The sequence below is a fragment of the Rousettus aegyptiacus genome, unplaced genomic scaffold (assembly GCF_014176215.1).
Source record: "Rousettus aegyptiacus isolate mRouAeg1 unplaced genomic scaffold, mRouAeg1.p scaffold_m13_p_11, whole genome shotgun sequence".
Classification (NCBI taxonomy): Eukaryota; Metazoa; Chordata; class Mammalia; order Chiroptera; family Pteropodidae; genus Rousettus; species Rousettus aegyptiacus.
In genome coordinates, this window is record NW_023416286.1 from 45,680,728 (window position 1) to 45,695,664 (window position 14,937).

Below are 14,937 nucleotides of genomic sequence, written 5' to 3' on the forward strand. Positions count from 1 at the left end.
TTCAGTGAATATAATATTTTTTTATTTATGTAGGTCTTCAATATCATTTAGTTAGGTTTTATAATTTTTTTCTAAATATGCACATATTGTTTGATTTACTCTTGGTGTTTCAGGCGTTTGGTTTTTGTAAATGCAATTAACAAAAAAAGAGTACCATTTTCAGTTTATTGCTCATTTATATGGTTGAAATTGATTTTTTTTACATTGATTTTGCAACCTTGCCAAATCGTCATATTACTTCTAATAATATCTGTTGGGTCTTTTGCAGAAGTGATTTATTATACAGATTAAAGGAGTCTTGTTTCTCTCTTAATCAGCATGTCCGACCTTTAATACAACTTTGGATAGAAGCAATAATAGTAGGCAAACATTTCTTGTTGATTTTATACAGAATGCTTTAAATGTTTTACCAATATATGGATTGCTATAGTTTTTTATAGTCACCTTTTACTAGGATAAAGAAATTCCATTGTATTTCAAGTTTGTTCAGGTTGTCCATCTTAAATCGATGTTGAATTTAATCAACTATATTTCCTGCTCCTATGGAAAGACTCCTATGCTGCTTCCCCTTTCTATTAATATGATGAATTATTTTAGTGGATTTTCTGTGCTTAACCCATCCTTTCATTCCTGAGATAAACTTAGTTTAGTCACAGTGGATTTACTGATTGTTTTCAAATTGTTAGATTTGCTTTGTTCATTCTACGTAGAATATTTTGCCTCTGTGATTCACTTGAAGTTTTCTATTTCATACTTTCCTTATGTGATTGTTGCATCAGAATTATACTAGCTTAATAAAATGAGTTGGAGAAGTTTTAGTATAACAGCCCTGTGTACCATGAATAGTTGGCAGGTATTTTTGGTGGATACATTTTTTCTCAACATTTTATTATGAAAATTTCAACATACAACAAAGTTGAAAGAATTAGTGAACTTGAATATGAACTGAGAAATTACCCAAAATGTAGATAAAAGAAGCAATAAGTGAGATTTAAAAGTATTAGATTAAAATGGGAAATGATTGTAATTAGAATCCAGAGAAGAGAACAGAAAGAATTGTAGGAAGACATAATTTGAAGGAAAAGTTGGCTGAACATTTTTCAGAACTAATAAAGAACATCAGATTTAATATTAAAAATAAATTACATACAAAGTAAATAAAAAGAAATATATACCTAGGACTATTGTAGTGAAATTGCATAATACACTAATTCTGTTTCTGATCTGGGGCTTAATAATACTTTTATTTTTCAATGATAATATTTTCTTTCTTAAGGTTCCCTTTGGGTGTACTTTCAGACCTGCCTGATCATTTTTGATGGTCTCTTATTCCTTTCATAATTTAGATTTCCTCTTTATTTTAAGTATTAAACCTAGTATTTTATATCTGATAACTCCAATCTGAAATCCTCGGAGGTCTTATTCTACTATTTGGTTGTTACTGCTGTTAATGTGTTTCTGCTGACTGCTGTACATAGTGACTTATGTCTTTTGGCCTTGGCTCTTTCATTTGGGTCCTCTTTATTTTTGGGAATACTGGCGGGGGGTGGGGGGAAGCTGAGTGGAGGTGGTATTCTTCCACACAGTGTGTGTTTTTTCCTTATGCCAGATTTTCCACAGCATTACCAACAAGGACTATTTTTAATCAATTGCTCGGCTTAGAATTTGCCAGGCATGTGGTAAAATTTAAAACTCAAATCCATGTATTAGCAGGTCATAGTTACAAGTTTCAAGTTACACTTTTTAAAATCCAGAGCACTCACTATAAGACAGGCAAGTTCCCTTATTGTTTTTCCCAGCCAATGGATTTTTTTTTTTTCCAACCCACTTTTTTACTGACTCTTCACATTTTAGAGCCTAAGGTAGTTTAACAACCAAATTTCTGGGTTCCTAGCTTTGACAATTTCTACTTCATGGCCTCCATACGTACTTTCCACTCCAGTTTTAGCCCATGAGGATTTCGCTTTCTTGTAAACTTACCTACGCAACTGGATTTTCACCCCGCCCCAGCATTTCTTTTGCTTTATGCTAAAAGGGTATCAGACTACCTAGTTATTTGTATTACAGGAAATGGAAGTCTTATATGCTCTTTCATAATTTTGAACATCGTTACTTTGGATGATCTGGTTTTAGAACCCATAGTAGCAGATTTTTGTTCCTAGTGCTCTCCATTCATTTATGCTGCTGTATCATGGACATTTAAAAAATATATTTGTGGGGAAGGGTGTTTTCATAGATCTGTAGAAGAAAATAGTGATAATTTCTAATGTTCCAAATTAGAAAAATTAATGGTACCTTTCTATATTAGGTAGTAGAACTGCAAAATAGATTATCTGAAGAAGCGAAGAAAGCAGATAAATTAGATTTTGAATATAAGCGGCTAAAAGAAAAAGTTGACAGTCTTCAAAAAGAAAAGGATGTGAGTATACATATATTAGACATTTGGTTTTGAGCACAGCTAAAATTAAGATACTGATATTTAATTCATGTTTTGACTACATTAATTTTTTCTATTTATATATTTAAAAATTAGAGATCCTGTTTATTTTTGAATTTAAATTTAAAATTTACATTTGTGTTTTGGAAACATCTAAAATAAAAGATTAAAAGAATGTTTTTATTTCCATTCTAATTTCTTCTATATATTTACTTTTCTCCCACTGTTGCTTCTTTTACAGTGTTCTGCTATGACTTTTCTATAAATTTGTGTAGCTTTTCTGCTTTCTGTATGATTATTATAAAAGACCTAGTTCTTTTTGTTGTGGTTCAGCATATTTTGAATCTTATAAAAATATTTTCTTTATCATGATTTTGAATATTTAAATTCTTTGATTTTTCTGTGTTTAATGAAAATAAAGTTATTTACAGAATAAGATACTGTTAAGGATGGAATAGTTTCTTATGTTTAACTGTGGATAGCGTATTGCCTTGCGCATAGTAGATATTTAATATTGTTAAATATTATCTTTTTCCTTCTATGACTTCTTATAGATCAAACCATGTCCATGTTTTCTACTGTTTAACATTTTATTACATAAGGCAAAGACCAGTGATGAATGAACTCGCAAAACCTGCAGCTGACTTTTCTTGTTTTTAATGTCTCTACAGAGGTTAAGAACAGAAAGGGATTCTCTGAAGGAAACCATTGAAGAGCTTCGCTGTGTACAGGCTCAAGAAGGGCAGCTCACAACTCAAGGTACAAACATTTCAGTAGCCCAAGCAAGAGTATTTATTTCCAAAAGTATCAGTAAAACCATTAGATTCATTTTAAGATGATTGCACCAGTAGATGAAAATGAAAAACTAGTGAAGAGGCCATGAGGTTGATATAAATTTTAAACCGTTACCCAGATTTTTCAGCAAATAGTCTATAGTTATGGAACCTACAAAATGTACTTGCCTAATTTATATTTTAATTATATTTAAATATTTGGTTTTATTAGGTCAAAAGCATAAATATTTATTAAATCGTCTCTTAATAATAAACCTGGAAAGTTTTATTCTGGAAAGTTTCTCATAACTTCTTTAAAAATATATTAAACTTTCTAAATTTGTGATTTTTTAAATGTGTGATAGGTAACAATCCATTAAGGAACTTTTATTCAAAGTAAAAAAGTACTCTTCTCACAGGAAAGGATATCTTGTGTTTATTTAAGACAGTATTGTTAAGGTGGCAGTACTACAGTAAGCAGTCTACAGATTCAGTGCATACCTTATTATAATACCAACAGCATATTTTGAGAAATAGAAAAACCCGTTTTAAAATTCAAATGGAATCTCAAGAAACCACGAATAGCCAAAACAATCTTGAAAAAAGGAAAAGAAAAAAATTGGAGGACTCACACTTCCTGATTTCAAAATTTAATATATGGCACTCAAAACAGCATGCTATTGGCATAACAGGCATAAGACCAATGAAATAGAAAGGAATATGACCAGAATGGAATATGTGGTCAGTTGGTTTTCAGCAAGAGTGTCAAGACCTTTAGTGGGGGAAAGGAAAATGTTTTCAACAAATTATGCTAGTAAAACTGGATATCTACATCCAAAAGCATGAAGTTGGCCCCTTATACCACATACAAAAATGAACTCAAAATGGGTCAAGACCTAAATGTGAGGGACAAAACTATAAAACTTTTAGAAGAATGCAGAGGAAAATTTTCATGACATTGGATTTGGCAATGATTCCTTGGAATTGTTGCCAAAAGCACAGGCGACAAAAGAAAAAAATAGATAAATTGGACTTCATCAAAATTGAAAAGTTCTGTGCATCAAAAGATATTGTCAACAGAGTGACAAGTCAAGCCACAAAATGAAATAAAATGTTTGCAAATCACCTATCAACTAAGTGATTGATATCCTGAATATATAAAGAACTTCTACAACTCAACGACAACAAAAAACTAAGTTCACAAATAGGCATAAGTCTTGAATAGACATTTCTCCAAAGATATACAAATGACCAGTAAGCACATAAAAAGATGCTCACCATCAATAGTCATTAGAGAAATACAGATCAAAATCACAATGAGATACTACTTCATACCCATTAGGATGGCTTTTACCAAAAAAGAAAAAAGAAAAGGAAAATAGCAAGTGTTGGTGAGGATGTGGAGAAATTGGCACCCTCATGCATTGCTGATGAAAATGTAGAATGAGACAGTCACTGTGGAAGAATTTGGTGGTTTCTTAGAAAGGTAAACACGAAATTACCATACAACTCAGCAATTCCTTTCTTAAAAATATGTACCCAAAAGAATTCAAAGCAAGGACTCAACCAAGTACAAATGTTCATAGTAGCACTATTTATAGTAGCCAAAAGGTAAAAACAACCTAAGTACCTATTGACAGATGAATGGATAAAGAAAATATGGTGTATACATACAATGGAATATTTTTTAGCCATTAAAAGGAATGAAGTTCTGATAAATGCTGCATGGATGAATTTTCAAAATATTGTGCTAAGTGACATAAGCAGAAACAAAAGGATGAACACTGGTATGATTCTACTTATATGAGGTATTTACAATGGTCAACTTCATTAAGACATAAAATAAAGTTTATAAGGGGCTAAGGTAGAAAGGAATGAGGAGTTATTGCTTAATGGTTACAGAATTTATGTTTTTGGTGATGAGGTTTAGAAATAGATGAAGTGATGGTTCTACAACATAGTGAATATATTAACTGCCACTCAATTATACATTTAAAAATTGTTGAAATGAATAATAACAACAACAACAACAACAACAGCACAAGGCAATTGTGAAATGGTTTTTTACTTCAGCGGTCCCCAACCTTTTTGACATCAGGGACTGGTGCTCCTATGAGAATCTAATGCTCGATAGTCTGAGGTGGAGCTGAGGCAGTGATGCTAGCGCTAGGGAGCAGCTGCAAATACAATGAAGCTTCACTCTCTGGCCTGCCACTTACCTCCTGCTGTGTAGCCCAGTTCTTAACAGACCGCGGATCAGTACTGGTCTACAGCCCAGGGGTTGGAGACCCTTGTTTAACTTAACTAAAAAATTTTAGCTGTTAAAATTAATGCTCAAAGTAGATTTAATATAGAAACTAAAGGAAATAGTTGAGTTCTTTCTTAATCTCACATTCATTTTCATATATTTATAGGGTTAATGCCTCTGGGAAGTCAGGAATCTTCAGATAGTCTGGCAGCAGAGATTGTTACACCTGAAATCAGGTAAGATAATAAAGTGCACAGTCACACCGCACTATATTCCTGGAGAAATTACTCCTCTAAAATATAAAGAGGATCATTTCTTTATTCTCTATTACTAACACTTTCAACATGAACTCAATATTAAATGTCCATGATTTCAGAAAGTTGGAAGCTTTTTCCAACTGGCCCAAGAGACTCGGTCTCATTTTAATAGGACAGTGTTTCACACATACACAACAACTAATGTATCTGTGCTCAGGTATCCTTAGCAGACATTTAGTAGTAAAACCACTTGACACAAAGACAAAGGTTATATTTAGCCATCGACATGCAAAATAATTAGTCACTAAGATTTATCTATTATGTAGAATGGTATGGGAAAGATACAATACAGTAGACAGGAGGAAATATCTCCCCATCTTTACTACTCTTTCCTCAATAGTATGTTATATTTTTATTTAGTCATAACATTTAAAAAATTCCAATTATTTCACTATGTACCCAGCTTTATGTATAAGAATGAAAACTTGTCAGGGAGGCACCAAGTGTCCAACAGAAGGAAAATAACCTAAATATTGCTCTTTATGTTCTTTGGGCCTCTTTACCCTTTTCTAAATTGACATCTTGATTCTTTATGAAATCCTTTGGGGTATTAAATAAAATGGTTATGTTAGAGTTTTATAAACTGTGAAAGTTAACAATAAGCATTTAAATACTTGTTGAATAAATGAAGACAATATTGATTGTTGTTGCCATGTATTTGAGAAGAACAAACAAAAGGAGTATAATGTAACACCAACTCTGGAAGCACTTTGTATACCTTTTACTTTTTGGCCATCTGATACCTTATATCGGACCAATAAATTTGTTGAATGAGTAAACACTCATTATTTATGAATATTCATAAATAAATGGTTATATCCAAAAAAAAAAAAAAACAATTTTAAGGAAGCTTATAGGTAAAACAGTCAGATTTTTAAATTGAGGAAGAGAACAATGATAAAAAGATTTAACAGATAAAATGGCTTTTTTAAGTATGACTCAATACAAATTAAAATATGCTATGTTCAGAATAGATATCAAGATAATGAAATGGTTAAAGAGATGAAAATTTGCAGCATATTATAGACATTGGGCTAATAGTTGTAATACATAAAATGCTCTAAAATTTGCCTATCAAATTTGCAAAAATTATTTAAACTATAATTTTTTTCTGATGTTTAGAGTATGCAGAATTTGGAAACCTCATAAACTAGTAGTAAAAAAATAAAATGGTACAACTTTCTTAAAATTAATTGATTTTTTAATAGTTGAGATATAACTGACATTAATTGTATTAGTTTTAGATATACAACATGGTGTGATACACATATATAGTGAAATAATTACCCCAATAAGTTTAATTAAGATCCATCACCACACATAATTACAATTTTTTTTCTTACGATACAACTTTTGAGCAGTTTGGCAGAATGTATCTATTGTCTAAATGTATCTATCTTTTGATCTCAAAATTACTTTTCTGGAAATTAATACTAAGGAAATAACCAAGGTATATTTATAAAATTGATTATTAGTAACATGTTAAAGCTTAAAATTGGTGATCTGAATGTCCAGTAATTGGGTATTGAGTCAATATATAATGATTCATCTATGTATTTTAATGTCATTTAAAATATTAAAGTATAATGATATGAAAAGATTGTGAAAATTTAAGTGTAAATAACATATCAATGTAACATGTACTGTGTGATTCATTTTGTAAAAGTGTTTGCACAGGTGTACACATGCATAGAATTAGAAGGCTCTATTTCATTAGTAATTATTTTGTACCATAGGATTATAGAGGGTTTCTATTTTCTCATTTAACCTTTCCCACCCCTCCTACAATGAGCATGTTTTACTTTGTAAATGAAAAATATGTTAGTCATTGTCATTTATATGCAAAATATATCCAGTTCTATATAATTGCTTGCATTAGGCCACACATTTCGACTTTCATTTTTCAACAACAAAAGTAAAAGTACTTTATAAGACTCATGGTGTTTACAAAATAAGAGCAGACTGTTTTGTGTGTGTGTTTATTTTGTTTTCATTTTTTCTTTTTCCATAAGAAGCACAACTTTTCATAGTATCTGGTATGAATATCTTCTTAGGGCCCTCTAAAGGTGACCCTAGGTAAAGAATGAATTTTATTTTCAACAAGTAGATCTTCAGTTATATCTTAAGATGAATTAATATTCCATTATATCATTCCTATAGTAAATGGAGTGGCAAGTTTTATGTGGCTGTTGCTTTTAACATCGCTCAGTGTAAGCTTTTGGCATAACCCAAGGAGCCCAAAACAAAGTAGTCCAATAACTTAGCTCTGATAACCTGGCTTGTTACAAAAATAAAATTTTACATACGTATAGGAATGAGTGGACAGCATATCTTGAAGGCATTTTTCACTGAATATTATAGCTTGCCACCGAGTGATTAGTAATTTAAGAGCATAGCACTAGAGATTATTTTTTGATGAGAACTAAAGAACAAATATATACATGCATTCATAGCTTAAGTATTTAACTAAGAAAGGAAATAGGATTTTGAAATCTCTTTCATTACAAATGATATTTGGAGAGTTTGTTATTTTCAGATTATTCATTCTAAAAAGAAAATACTTAAGACTGGAATGTAATGCCCTAGCCAGTTACATTCTTTGTGGGTACTTTTTTATTCCTGTACTATATATTAAATCTGCAAATATGTATAGCTGGATTTTGATAACTATTGTATTAATGTACCAGATAATCAGTTTTGTTTTTTTTTTGCTCATTTAGGGAGAAACTTATTCGTCTTCAGCATGAGAATAAGATGTTAAAACTTAACCAAGAGGGTTCAGACAATGAAAAAATTGCCCTATTGCAGAGCCTTCTAGATGATGCAAATCTACGCAAGAATGAACTGGAGACGGAGAATAGGTAGGAGTGTATGATGGAGGCAGATTCATTTAGCTACAGGTTTTCTCTGTTCACCTTGATTTTGATTCCTTAAAGGGGTGAATTGTTTTAAAAAGTAATAATATGTTATTCCATTTCCTTTTAAGAGTCTTTTAATCCATTTCTACATTTACGGACAGACTTGCCAAAGAGTATTGTGCCTCTTTATTATAATATTCCCCTGTTTATTTTTTTAAGCAAAATGATGCCAAAACCCTACCATTTTTTTCTTTCTAATCGTTAATTAAAACTAGAGGAATAAAAAAAATGACCATAATTGACAGTCTTTCACTACAATTTAATTCATGGTTATTCTCAAATTTAATAAAATTTATTCTGTTTTTATAAACTAATGTTTCAAAGGATCAATGGGTGTGAAGAAAATAGGATCCATCATCATTGAATTAACAAAACTTTTTTTAAAAAAAACTTATTTCTTGTGACCCTAAAAGGAAAACATTCATTCTATGAATAATTCAGTTATTTTGAGAATTTAGAATCTGCAAATTTAACAAGAAAATCACTTTCTGCTTATAAGTTTTCAGTGTTTTGCATTATGCAGTCATTCAAATCTACTTTAAAAGCAGTAGCTTACTCCAGCAAGGGTTACTTTTGTTGTTTTGTTGTGACAATCTTGGTTCTTTTCTTCTTTGGACATGTTTTCTAGATACTAAACATGGTGTCTTTTCTTTTTCTTGGTGCTGCGATATTCTGTCATGTTGAAGGATTTGACATTTTTATTAGTAGTTTCATAATTTGCCTGATATTGTAGATTCTTTGTTTATTACTCCTGATTGATTTGGCTTTTCCAAATCAATGTGAGAATGTGTGAGTCGATCTTGTGAGTCAAAATTGTTATGACAATTTTATGTACCCTTCTATAGCTCTAATTTTTAAAGCTACTGAGGTAGAATCAGCAAACAGTATAAACACCAGGGTGATGATTAGAAGATAATTAAGCATAAACCTAAGGAGAAAATTTTTATATCAATTCCTAAGAGCATAAAGAATGAATATTTTTAAAAATTCGTAGAAAAAAGTGGAAAATGAGAAGGAAGAGAGAGAGGAATTGTAGAAAACAGCTAGCAATCATGCAGTCTTCATGGTGAGAGCATCTTTTGTTCATCTCCCTTATCCTTTGCCTCCTGGCTATATTTTAGTCATCTTAGCCAGGAAACCCTTCTCTCTACCCTAATTTTCTTTTTAGTGAATCAGTACCCACAACATTTTTTTATAATGCTTTCCATTGTTTCTCACAGCCTTTATAGCTATTTTTCTTTTGTCATCAGAAACAGAGCAGCTAATTGTCATTTATACAGTACTCGTGTATGTAGATGACTCATTACTTCCCAAGTCTCTATGTTATTTACAGCTGTTCACAACTTAGTATTGTGTTTGTGTCTTAAAGTACAACACAGATGATAACTTACCTTTAGATTATAGCTGTGATCTGTAACAATTATTATAATAGCTAAAATGTATTAAGCTCCTGTTTGTTCTAAACATTGTACTAAGTATTTAAAATATGTGGTCTTACTTTATTAAAGTTTTACAGATGAAGGGAGTTTGGGCTCAGACCCAGGCTACCTGACTCCAAAGCCTCTTCCTTAACCCATATCCCCGCTTGCCAATTTATCTTTTGCCATGTTCGTAAAATATTTATTTTTTACCTGTCTTCTTTTCACAGGATGCTCTTCTCTTAAGTGAATTACCCTAAATTTATTCTGAGTTTTTTCAGTATTTACATTACCTTTTCTCTAACTTAATCTCTTAGTAGTTTACAGCCCTGGACTAGAACCAGGAAACCTCAGTTTTAGTCCTGCTGAGTCTTATATGTTAGAAGGAAGGGTTTGTAGTAAATACTCAGAGTCCTTTCCAATTAGTTTTCCCAATAAGTTAGCATTTTTTAATCTGTAATATATGCTGACCCTCAAACAATAGTAGAAGAGGCATTAAGTGTTGAGAGTAGAGCCATGTCAGAATTGCTCAGGGAGCTTTCTCAAAGCATATGTGATTCTTTTGCCTTACCTCTCAGAGTACATGGTGATCTCATGCTTGCCCTCTCTCTACACCTCCTTGACACTAAGTAATTAGACTTGATTCAGTGTTAACTAACTGAAATCCTGAAGGGGGAGAAAGAAGATAGAGGCATTTATAGAGTGTCTGTTATATGCAGGCATGTGCTAGACACACTTTGTATTGTATCTCACTTAATCTTCTGAACAACCCCTTGAAGTAAGCATTATAATCCTAATTTATTTTGTAGATGAACTTTTTTCATATATATTTACATATATTAGTATAACTTCATACTTTGTGTGTATTTATGCGTGTATGCGTCATACTTCATACCGTTGTATTACTGCTATATTTGCTTGTCCTTTCCCCATTATCGGGCTTTTGACTTGCTTTCAGATCTTTCCAGGGAATATCCTGGTTTAGACTGATTATGCTTTATGACATTTACAATGGCCTCCACTCAGTAGGCTTACAATATTTATTGATGAATAGTTGAAATAGTCTTATAGTTTGATACATATATTCATATTGCTTTCTGAAAAGATTAAGTTACAGTGTCACTAGTAATGTGTTTATGTACCTCTCCATATTGAATATAGATTTTTCAGATAATTCTTTTAATATTGAAAAACCACTCAGATTTTCTATTTCCTGGTGTGAAAAACATCAGTTATTATAGATTTAATTACATTTTTGCTATAATTCTCACTAAATTATAAACCTAGGTTTATGATCAGAATTTCTTATACTTATTGAGTAAAAAAAAAAAATGTTTTATTGAACTTTCTGGCTGTTTTATCCTTAATTTGGGGCAGGCTGGAATTTACACTACCATTTCACTAAAGTATTTCTTACTGAAATAACCAGTCATCTGTTAAATGGCCAATCAATCCAGTGGCAGCATTCAAGACTTTATCTTTCCTTATTGAGAGATGAGGAGACTCTGTATTCATTGTTATGATCATTTCCTCTTTGAACTTTTTCTTTTAATTTCAGTAACACTTCTCTCTTATTTCTCCCAGTTCTCCGATTATTCTCCAGGGTGAAGTTTCTCTTTCAACCCTGTGATTGATGACCTGCCTCAGACCATCTTTGTTCCACCTCCGCTCTTCATGTTCTTCCTAGTCAATATCCTAAGAGTTATTTTTTTTACTTCTTGTGTTCTTTTGCCTTTCCAATACATTTCCTCTTCTGACCCCTTCTATTTCAGGCATATTTGGCAATTGCTATACTAGCCTCTTCCCAGTCTTCATTCCTGCTCTTTGACCTTTTTAATAACATCTTCCACTCAAACTAGTGTGATTTTTCTAAAATACCATCTGATCACGTTTCTCCCTTCTTGCAATCCTCAGCATTACCCAAGACCCAGGAACCAAACTTATCTACTGAATGTTGTATCATAATGACCTAAAGGATTGATGAAGATCAGGTGTCAGTTATCAGCATTATGAAAGGCTGGCTGGGTTATTCCAGTTCTAGCCAAATTTTAGGCCAGATTATAGGGATAAGTTACAAATTCTTTTGCATTTCACATAAGCTTGTACCCAACCTCTCTTTTTCCTCTGCTTTCATCTCCATCCAGTCTTACCCTTCACAGTTTATTCTCCAGCCATACCATTGGTGAACTCACTGTACCCTCTCATTTTTCTGTACACCTCGGGCATGCTGAATTCTCTGTCTTGAATCCTGTTTTTATCTTTAATCAAGTAAGTATTTTATCTATTGTCCTAGTCTCAGTTTAAGTCAAGCCTATCCTTAACTGCTTTACACAATCAGGTACAGTTCTTTGAGCAGTCATCATCCGTTTTGTATACATCTGTGCACTGTGTTGAAGTATTTATCTCATATTTTATTTGTTTACATTTTGCCTGCCCACTAATTCCCCTGAGTGCAGAGATCTTTCAATGCTAGTGGTAAGCATAGTGCTGACACATAGTTTGAATAAACATGAAGTGAATTTTAGATAGTTTTAGGTACATCGGTTCGACAGAATGTGTCCACAAAACACTATGTTTGAAATAATCATAGAAATTTCAAGCAATATGAAAATAATCAGAGTGAGCTACGACTACTATAAAACATGAGGCTTTGTTTTGCTACTTATACTGTTTCTCTAACCAATATTATAACCTAAGGAAAAAGGCATAAGTTAAGTCAGAATTTGGAAAATTAATCTACATTTGATTTTTAGGCTGGTGAATCAAAGACTCCTGGAAGTTCAGTCACAAGTTGAAGAATTACAAAAATCTTTACAGGACCAAGGATCAAAAGCAGAAGATGTAAGTTTTAATATATACCAACCATGGTCCAACAGTTACATAATGTTAACAAAAGCTGTAGCTTTATTTTTTTTATTTGATGGTCTCTGTCAGAATAATTTATAATTATATTGGTTATACAAAAGAAACAAATGTTTTCCTTTTTCTAACATTCCTTATAAAAAGTGCCAGGCAGTACTTTATTGTCTTTCAGATTTACTATGCTGGGAATTAGAAGTTTATTTACAGTTCTTAGCTAAGAATTAATTGAGGCTTTATGTTTTACATGTACTCAATTCAGTATTCAAAGTATAGAGTGTTTTCCTATGGCCAAAAAAAAAAAAAAAAAAAATGCTGGTGGAAACTTAGCATGTTCAAGTAGAAATTGTTTATGTAAAATTGATATTTAAGAAAATAATGTCATCCCTAGAATCTCATCATCTTTAAATTCTGAATCACTCTCGCAACCCCAATACACACTCAAATATAAGTTCACTGACTTTTTTAATATTTCCTTAGCACTCTATACCTGTCTCAGCCCTGCCTGCGGGGCTGGCACACTCAGATCTGGAGTATAGGAAATGCGTAGAGCCAGGAACTAGGCATGCCTTCACCTCCTCATGCCCACCATCTATCACATAGTACGGTGGTCAGTTTTAGTGACCAATCTTTGCTTCAGCCAGTTGGGTTTCTTTTCTTCTTTATTTTTCCGTTGCCCATGTAATTTGCTATATACTCTGGCCTTTGAGTATAAGCCTATTGATTGTTTCCATCGTTAGAATTATTTTGGGGATCAGCATCAAAACTATGGATAGGTCCGGTTTCATCCACCCTTCAGAGAGTATTGAAAAAAAAAAAGAACCAAAGAAAGGGAGTTAAACTAGTATATTACTTAAACCTTCAGACTAGTAGATATAAAAAGCTCATTAGTGACCTAATTTTATGACTTAAACATCAGTGAGCTAATTGTATGGGTTTCTTAAGTATACGTGTAGCTTATATTGGCAGCCTGCTCTTCTTTCTAAGATCTCTGGTTTTAGTTTATATTTTAATTGAAGTGTTGGTAGTTCTTAGATTTCCAGATTGATTTCTAGTTCCTAAAATTGTCACCAACATTTAAACAGCCTTATTCCCTTGTCAAAATGGAACTAGTTTGAAGTGTTGTGGTTTACTTTTTAAACATGCTTTTATCCAGAATGCTAAATCACAAAGAGGTGAAGCAAAACCACCATAAATGTATTAAAATATTAGTAAGCCTAACTAAGACTATCTTAGAGATGAACCAAAGTGGGTAATATTTCTTAGTTCAGTGAAATCACTAGGTCCCTTAAACTGAGGCAAATGTTAACTTCATTTTGGTCTCTGAAACTCCGAGGACACTTTTTGTTGATTATTCGTGCTCTGGAGAGGAAGGTCATCATATTTGATTCAATTATATTAAAATATGCGTTAAGGGAATTTATTCTGTAAAAAAGAATTTTTGCATAACTTTATTAGTTCTCATTGTAGTAATCAAATCTAATTAAATATGCTGTGTGCCATTACCATGAGCATACTTATTTCAGAAGTGAATTACCAGCCCTGTCAAGTACTATTTGCATAAATTAGTTTATTCAACTGACCAGATGCCAGTGAAATGTCTTGCTCTAAATTCTTGGAAATTGTCAGAGCTCTTTTCTACATGTAGAAAAACTTCAGTTAGAAACTTTCCTTATTCTGATGATATGCCTCAAAATGATTTAGAGAAATAGTGTGGTACAGGATATGTGATTCTTTACTCCAGCAGATTTTTGATGTTTTTGTCTTCTCTCTTTCACTAACCTACAGTGTTGCAACTCAGGAATATGTAATATGTAGAACAGTCTGTCAAATGGAATTGGTCCCCTCTGAAGAACAACATAATTTCTACCTATTTCTGTTACAAAAGCACAATTCTTTCATGTGACCTTAAGTCAGAATAGGATGGTTTACACATTTTTATTATTATTCTTATGTTATTTATTTTT

General features: G+C 32.1%; 1 protein-coding gene across 3 annotated transcripts in view; it reads left to right on the forward strand.

The window, feature by feature from the left end:
- HOOK3 (hook microtubule tethering protein 3) overlaps positions 1–14,937 on the forward strand; it is an 80,451-nt gene that overhangs the window by 45,889 nt on the left and 19,625 nt on the right. For all 3 annotated transcript variants that reach the window (XM_036228755.1, XM_036228754.1, XM_036228756.1), the window contains 5 exons: positions 2,309–2,419; positions 3,109–3,196; positions 5,625–5,694; positions 8,496–8,636; positions 12,865–12,952. In XM_036228755.1, the coding sequence (XP_036084648.1) occupies positions 2,309–2,419; positions 3,109–3,196; positions 5,625–5,694; positions 8,496–8,636; positions 12,865–12,952 (498 nt within the window). The remainder of the gene's footprint in view (positions 1–2,308; positions 2,420–3,108; positions 3,197–5,624; positions 5,695–8,495; positions 8,637–12,864; positions 12,953–14,937) is intronic.